General features: G+C 41.6%; 1 protein-coding gene across 1 annotated transcript in view; it reads right to left on the bottom strand.

Moving 5' to 3' along the window:
- Window positions 1–689: 689 nt before the first annotated feature.
- Window positions 690–8182, bottom strand: part of COA1 (cytochrome c oxidase assembly factor 1) — a 67912-nt gene continuing 60419 nt past the window's right edge. The window contains exons 4-6 of the mRNA XM_073332818.1: window positions 6875–7026; window positions 4442–4518; window positions 690–1010 (exon numbers count right to left, since the gene is read on the bottom strand). Of these exons, the coding sequence (XP_073188919.1) occupies window positions 914–1010; window positions 4442–4518; window positions 6875–7026 (326 nt within the window). The 3' untranslated portion in view covers window positions 690–913. The remainder of the gene's footprint in view (window positions 1011–4441; window positions 4519–6874; window positions 7027–8182) is intronic.

Below are 8182 nucleotides of genomic sequence, written 5' to 3'. Positions count from 1 at the left end.
ATTTACTTTGGAATAAGTTTAACTTCTTATCAATTGCTGTTGCAGATTTCCATGTCTCTGCTCCATAGAGTAGGACAGATATGATACCAGTATTAAAACAAACTGTATTTTTGTATCGGTGCTGATCATGCTACTTTTCCAAATCTTTTCAAGTTTATGAAAGTTGTTTGCTGCATTTGATATTTGTTGCTTGGCATCTAGCATGGTGTCACTATCACTGCACGTCTCGCTCCCCAGAGAAGTAAAATGACTGACTTCTGGTGTTTCTCGGTCTACTTTGGTGGTGGTTTTTGAAACACTGATAGCCATATATTTTGCCTGTAGTCTGCCTTATTTACTAAATAAGCTATAGGAGTACACATATTTTTTTAAAAATTGCAAGTCATATTTCATTTTTAGTAAATCATATAATAGTGATTTCTCTCTCCAACCTAAGTCTCGTTGTCTTTCCTTGTAAAGATAGTTCAGTGAAGGTTTGGCCACTGACTCCCTTCACCTAAAAAGGGAAAACCGCCTATTATTTGGTTTATCTGAAAATCTGACTAGTTGCCTAGATTTAGAAAGCAAATCAGCTGTCCACATTTGAGGTTCATAATCATAAAGAAATGCAATTTACCAGCAAGAGTCCTTTTTAAAAAAATAAACCATAGCAGTACATACAAAATATAACAATACTCTGGAACAGTAACAATATTGTAAAATCTTTATTTTGGATTTCTACCATACACACAAATGAAAAAGAATGAAATTAACAATACCAACACTAAGCTCAGTGCTAGAGAAATAATTGAACTGTAAGATTGCGCACTTAACTGAAATTGTCCATTTGTGACAATACTGTATGTACGCAGTAATATGCAACCAATCAATAAATCCTCAAGTGACAGGATGTGCAAAGCAGCTGTCTTTGTTTTCACCCCTCCTGTGTGTTGGTGCTCTCCACACACGAATGGTACACTGGAATATTCTGACCATCCCTGAGTTGCAAGGTGACATCCTGGAGACGCCAACTGATACAAACCAAAAGAGCATTTGACTTTAATTGACCAATTTCATACTGTGGTGATGTCAAGTATAAAAACACTAGGCAGCAAGAACGAAATCATTTAGTGTAATTAAATGTGCTTTAAAAAGGTTTGCAGGTATAAACCTCTAAAAGTCTCTTTCCTTGATGGCTTAACGAACCAAAAAACTACATATCATGGTTCTGCAAGACAAATAAAATCCTGACAGAGTGATGGCGTGTGGGTTTTTTTTTTTTTTAAATAACTTCACCTGTCTTTTTCCTTTTACAGTCAGCCACTTCTGCCTATCAAGACTGCAACTAGGTAGTCCTTCGCTAATCTCTGGTATTGGATCTAGATCACATTGCTAAAGAATTATCCTGGTTAGGGAAGCTTTGACATCACATTGTCACTGAATGTGATTGTTGATACAAGTATAGAAGCCCAAGGAGGAGGCAAGTATGCAAAGAGAATAAAATGACTCATTTAGAGAGAGAGAGAGCCGTACTTCTGGGATACGCAAAGGTGCACCCTCTGCTCTTCAAAGTTCTGCTCCAAGCCCCCTTTCTGAGAGGACTATCAGTGTTAATCTGCCAGCCATGAAGAACTTTTTCCTCCTCCTTCAAGTATTCGTCCCTATGGGCGCTCCACTGTAGGAAGCGCACCCACCTGTGCGCTCTCGACGGGAGAATGCAAAGCCGTATCCGTGGACCTGCACCGAGCAGAACCTCGTGCCTCCATTGGCCTAACTGTGCCCACTGAAATAGCAGGCTGGCCAGAATACAAGAATTCCACTTTGTGAAAAATGTGTGAGGTTTCAGAATGTTTCCATTATGATGCAGAACAGAACAAAAAGACCTGTCAAAATTTTGACAGAGAGAGGGGGGGGAAAAAACCCAGAATAGCCAGGAGGTTAGAGCACTCATCTGGGGTGAATCAGGAAGATCAGGGACTTGAACCTGGGTCTTCCACATCCATGCAAGTGCCCTAACCATTGTGCCACTGGTTATAGGGGACTGTTCACTCTCTCTGGCTTTGATCAGAAATTCGATCCTAGGGCTAAGAAACCTTTCTGATGAAAACTAGGATAACAATAAATTAGGTAAACAGATAACATTTCTGTAAACAGTTTTGGTTTCAATCCATTAGCATTTCCTGAAAAAATGTTCTGTCAAAGTTCCTGAGCAGCTCTAGTCAGCAGTAGCCATTAACTTAAGTGAGAGTAGTGTCAGGCCAATGCTGATCACTTTTGAAAATCCCACACATACCATAATACAATTAGGTTGCTGCATCTTTGTATGATGAATCTATAGTCTGGTCACTCCAGGTCAAATCTGCAAATACTCCTATTTTCAAAAGTGACTTTAGACACTTTGGGGCCTAAGTTTCTTCTTTAAAAGTGATTTAAGCTGTGAAGCATGTGTCATTTTTTTTTTTTTTTTAAATACCACTTAGGAATCTAAGTCACTTTTGAAAATTTGACCTTCAGTGTCTTGTCATTGCTGTTTCTCTTTCTCGATTCTAGACTGTAAAGGCTTGTCTGCACATTATCAAGAACGATGTCAGGTAACTCAAATATAATATAGCTATTCCCAACGATGGCTTATGCTGTTGAATTTTATGGAGCAGATGAGACCTGTGTTTGAATCATTGTGATCTGGTTCAAGGACACATTCAGGTCTCATCTATTACAAAATGGAACTGTGTCACGAACCAACTACATTGTTACCATTTGCTTTGCACAAAGGGGCACAAATGTGGCCAAATACTTGTGTGATCAAGTTTTACTGGCATGAATGTTTCTGGGAAATACATTTTAAGTTTCACATGGGTATGTTTGGGGAGTGAATTTTAAATTTATCTATCTTAGGACTTGTCAAGACGAACAGTTAGAGTATGGCAAACTGGATGTCAATGTCTGGTGCAGCAGCATGCCACACGCTGTCTGTGTGGACTCCGCTACTGCGCCCTAAAAGTTCCCTAGATCAAAGTGCAGAATGAGGGTCCACGTGCACAGTTAGTGTGCTGTAGATTTACACCCCAGCTTGCTGCGCACTAACTGTCTAGATAAGCCCTTAGGCACTTATATACAGTGGTGAGCTGGAGCCGATTCGCTAGAACCGGTTGTTAAATTGAGAAGCCCTTTTAGAACTGGTTGTTCCGCGAGGAACAAGCGGTTCTAAAAGGGCTTCTAAATTTAACTGGCCAAAAGTGACACCTTAGGCATCGACTCCATGGGTGCTCCAGCCCTGGAGCACCCAAGGGGAAAATTTGGTGGGTGCAGAGCACTCCCCACCCCAGCTCGCCTCCGCCTCCTCCCCTGAATACACTGCCCCGCTCTGCTTCTCCGCCCCCCCACAGCTTCCCGCGATACAGCAGTTTGTGCAGGAAGCCAGGGTGGGCTGAGAAGCAGGCGGCGGCTTCACACTCAGGCCTAGGGATGTGGAGGTGAGCTGGGGCGGGGGGGACAGAAGGAGGGGCCTCCGCCCGCGCCACAGCAGGTAACTGGGGGGGGGGGGTGCAGGGGAACCGCTCTCCGCCCCAGCTCACCTCCGCCACCCTCGGCCTGAGTGGGAAGCTGCCGCCTGCTTCTCAGCCCCCCCCCCCGGCTTCCTGCCAAACAGCTGATTTGCAGGAAGCCGGGGGGAGGGGGGCGGGGAGGAGCAAAGCAGGGCGGCACGTTCAGGGGCGAAGACGATGCGGAGGTGAGCTGGGGCCGGGTGCGGGGCGGGGAGCTGCCAGTGGGTGCTCTGCAACCACCAAATTTTCCAGCACTCCAGCACTCGGGTGGCAGCTCTGGCTCTCAAACCCACTTGACCGTCTGGGTCCAAACTCAGGTGGTGAGCCCGTGTCTCTGCAAGATCCGCAGTGCCCACAGGGCTGTTTTGGGCGCATTCACTTGAGCTCCGCTAGCACAAGTCTGTTTACCAGTGCTGGAAGGCTCACTCCCAGCTGCAGCATAGACATACCCATCACGCCGTGGCATTGCTGTGCTCTGAGAAGAGTAGACGATATCACAGGTCTGTGATAAAAACTAAGGACAACCAGTGTTCAACCCGGTGCCCAAATATCTTTGCATTTTCTCTGTGTGTGAAGGGGAAGAAGGCGGTAAATTAGACTCAGTGGGCCAATTATGCACTCCAGTATACTGGGTTACAGTTAACAGAGGACAGTTTTCAGCACAAAGGTCTCAATCTAATGTCCTCATACTTTTGTATTCTTTGGATAAGAAATGTAAAATTATTGAATAGATATTGTCACTTCCATAATGACTGCATGTGAACACAATATTTCATAAGCTCGTCAAAGGCAGATTTCTTCCTTATTTCCATAATCTCAGCCATTTTGATGACTATAAACCAAAAATCTGGCCCTGCTGCCCTGGATTCTCCTCCTACCCTGAACACTCCACAGAGTACCCTTTTATTCATACTTACCAGTTAAGGGAGAGGTCTCTTACTGAATTGGTACGGAGATATCCAGCTGATTTTGTTCCAGATACTGGTATCTTTAACTGCAGATATAAAAGTTAGTTGAACACTTTTTCAATGACTGATGTTAGTGAAATGAATGTTTTATTCCTTTCTTAGTCAATAAGATAAAACTGAATCACTCCCAAAATTTTAACACAGACATGTCAGCTTTTCAGCACTTTCAAGAGTTTAAACTTTTTTAATGGGGTGTGAGTGTATTAATTTTGTCATACACATATCGGTGTTAAAAGAATGTTCCTGTTATGACTGCAACCATATAAAGAAAGTCACTTACTCTGAAATATTTGAGCTAACACCCTTTCTTTGCAAAGCACTAGGAGATCCAGGGATGACAAGTATTACATAAGAGTTTATTATAAGAAATACAGGCACGAAGGCTGGGATATTAAAAGCTACACTCCATTAAATTAAAGGGAATTGGGTATTAAAACCCTGCAGCAGCTTTAAAAATTCTACCATTAAAATACTGTAACTTAATAAATTAGGCTACAGCTGCACTATTGCATTTCTGCTAAAACATTCAGCATGGCTGAAGAAAATAAATGTGCTCTGTCTATTCTTGATAGACCATCAAAAATGGCAACTCCAAGCCTTCTCAAGCAGGTCTAGCTGGCAGGAGTTGGGCATGCTCTGGAGGTGGTACAATAGCCCCTGGACCAAGCAAGACTCTCTCTGTCATGCTGTAGCAACCCACTCAGGCTGATGAAGGGTAGATTATTCACTGGTTTCATATCTCCGATGAAATAATGCTCATCATTATAGAGGGCACTGAGTGACATGGAGGATAAGAAAGCAGTTGGTTGGTCAGAGGAATGAAATGTGACTTCATCATTAGTCATTTAAATCTTTGTAACATTCTTAAAGATGACTTACAAAGGAAAAAATTAATTGGGGATTGCTGGATTCCCCTCTTCTGATCTATGTAAAGAAAGCTTGACGGTTTTTGTCTATGCTTTTTATATTGGAAATTCAGATCTTGCCTGGAAGACTCTAAGGGCAACGGAGAACTAGGATATTCATAACATTACAGATATCATGCAAGTGGATCCTGATTTAATTGAAAGGGAAAGTGAATTTTATTCAGTCTGTTTAGAACTTGCTGCTTTTTATTTTCTTGGTTAACACCTTTAACTCAAATGCCCTATAGCCAGCTGGAAGAAGATATTTGTCAAAGATTCAACACCCTGTGCTCCTTTCATTAATGGCTTGAAAACTCTCAGGATGCAGCTGAAACCTCTAGCAAAAGCAGAGTAGACCAGACTAAATACGCTTGACTTTTTTTTTTTTTTTTTTTTAGCCACTGGCTATCTACACCAGAGGTTCTCAACCACTGGTACATGAAGGTCTTCCAGGGGGTACATGAACTCATTTAGAGATTTGCCTAGTTTTACAACTGACTGCATAAAAAGCACTAGTGAGCACAAACTAAAATTTCATACAGACAATGACTTGTTTATACTGTTCTATATCCTACACACTGAAATGAAAGTACAATATTTATATTCCAGTTGACTTATTTTATAATCATATGGTAAAAATGAGAAAAGTAAGCAATTTTTCAGTAATTGTGTGCTGTGACACTTTTTTGTATTTTTATGTCTGATTTTGTAAGCAAGTAGTTTCCAAGTGAGGAGGAACTTGGAGGTAAGCAAGACAAATCAGACTCCTGAAAGGGGTACAATGGTTTGAAAAGATGGAGAGCCACTGATCTACCCTGATACAAAGCCCGAGGGCAGACACAGCATAAAAAGTTATCTTTATCAGTCTGGCTTCACTCTGTTTCAAACTAGTATAAGCTGTGATGGTGCTAGTCATACTTCACAGTTGTGCAACACATCCACACCAGGACTAACATTTTCAAAAGCACCCTCAGTGACTTATGTACATAAGCTACATTGAAAGTCAATTGGTCTTAGATGCCTAAGTGACTTAAGTACTTTTGAAAATTGTATCCTCTGGCTTTTTAGTGGCATAGCTACTCCAGTAGCTAAAAACCCGAAGGTAGGCAAGGCCTTATGTAAAAATAAAAAACAAGCAGAAAAAAAAATCCTTTTGGGTGGGGATGGCGAACCCTTTATACATCATAAAGAAGCATCAGTGGGTGCAAACACCATTTATTTTCCTGTAAGAAACTACTTAGCACAATATGAATGAGTAATTCTTGCTATTTCCTCCTCTACCATATTTCAAATCAAAAGACTTAGATGCCTTTGAAAGTCTCACCCTAAAAAGCACTCATCTACGGGGCCTGTGCACCTAATTCACTTAGTTGCCTTTGAAAAATCTCCCCCTCACTCTCCTCCCCACCATTACTACACACTTAAAATCCATCTTTCACAGCCTTGTTTCACTGGCAGGCAGGCTCCCTGCTCTTACCTGTGCTCTGGCCATGTCAACGCGATTACTCTTGTCTGTCAGTCTGATGTTGTGAACTTTAAGAGGGGGAGCCCCCAGTGCCTCCAAGGCTGCAGGGTCATTCTTAAGCTGCTCAATAGCCAGCTGATAATACTGTGTCCTGGCAAAATTTTCTAGATCAAAGAAACAGACAGTTGTGGAAATAAGTCACTATGGGGTTGAAAAAACAAATAAAAGGAGACCTAAGGGGGGAGTAAGATACTTTTTTTTTTTTTAAACCAACTTCTGTTGGTGAAAGACATGCGCCTTTGAGCTATAACTTGAAGAGCTCTGTGTAGCTCGAAAGCTTGTCTTTCACCAACAGAAGTTGGTTTAATGAAAGCTATTACCTCACCCATCTTGTCTCTCCCAAATTGGACTAACAAGGCTACAACAACACTGCAAATAAAAGAAATGACACCCCCCCCCCGCACACGCACACACATTCTATAATAGTATACATATATATAAAATACACACACAGAAAACCCTCTAAAAAAGAATTCAACCCTATAAATAGTAATAACCAGCCATGAGATACCAGACATGATTCCTAAATCTAAGACTTTTACACTTGTGGATTGCCAAAAAGAGAATCCCAGGTCTGCACTACCCCCTTTCTCAGTGGTGACAGCAAACCGTTCTAAATGTGGGGAAAACAACTATTGACTAAAAATGATCCCAACCCCTAAATCAGAAACATTGCAGCAGAAGGAAAGTGTTATTCTGTAGCAAATTTAGGTGAAATAAGCCCTGGATTTAAGACCTTTCAAATGTCCTGCACATATTAAGAGTGGCATTATGGGCAAGTTTCCATGCTTTTCTGACGCTTGCAGAGCAGTAGGAGGTGCACTCAACAACGTTCTGAATGGATTCTAAACTTTATAGGGAATTCTGGAAAACATGTAGAAACTGAGAGAACTTCTTACATTGCTCTAGGATGGCAGTAGCAGCTGCTGCTACAGAAACTTTGTTTTAGGATTAAGCGAGGCTTAAGCAAAAGTCCCGACAACTAAAACACAAGTGGAGGAAACATTAATTTTAAAAGGGTATAATAAAACATATACAGTTGTCACCATCAAAGTCAATGTGCTCCCAGCTACTACTTCACAGTATGTGAAGTATAACAGCAAGGAACTACAGAGAAATAGTGTGGCAGCTGAGGTGATAACTGGAAAATATTCTTTCCAGTGGTGACCAATGTATTAAAATAGAACTGTTGGGCGGGAGGAGGGAACTAGTGGCCCTTCTAGTGCTAGAAAAATCTTTAAGCAAACTTTTCAAGCTGTG

The sequence above is a fragment of the Lepidochelys kempii genome, chromosome 2, assembly GCF_965140265.1.
Source record: "Lepidochelys kempii isolate rLepKem1 chromosome 2, rLepKem1.hap2, whole genome shotgun sequence".
Classification (NCBI taxonomy): Eukaryota; Metazoa; Chordata; order Testudines; family Cheloniidae; genus Lepidochelys; species Lepidochelys kempii.
The sequence above is the reverse complement of the archived record's forward strand: the minus strand, read 5'-3'. Positions and strand labels throughout refer to the sequence as shown.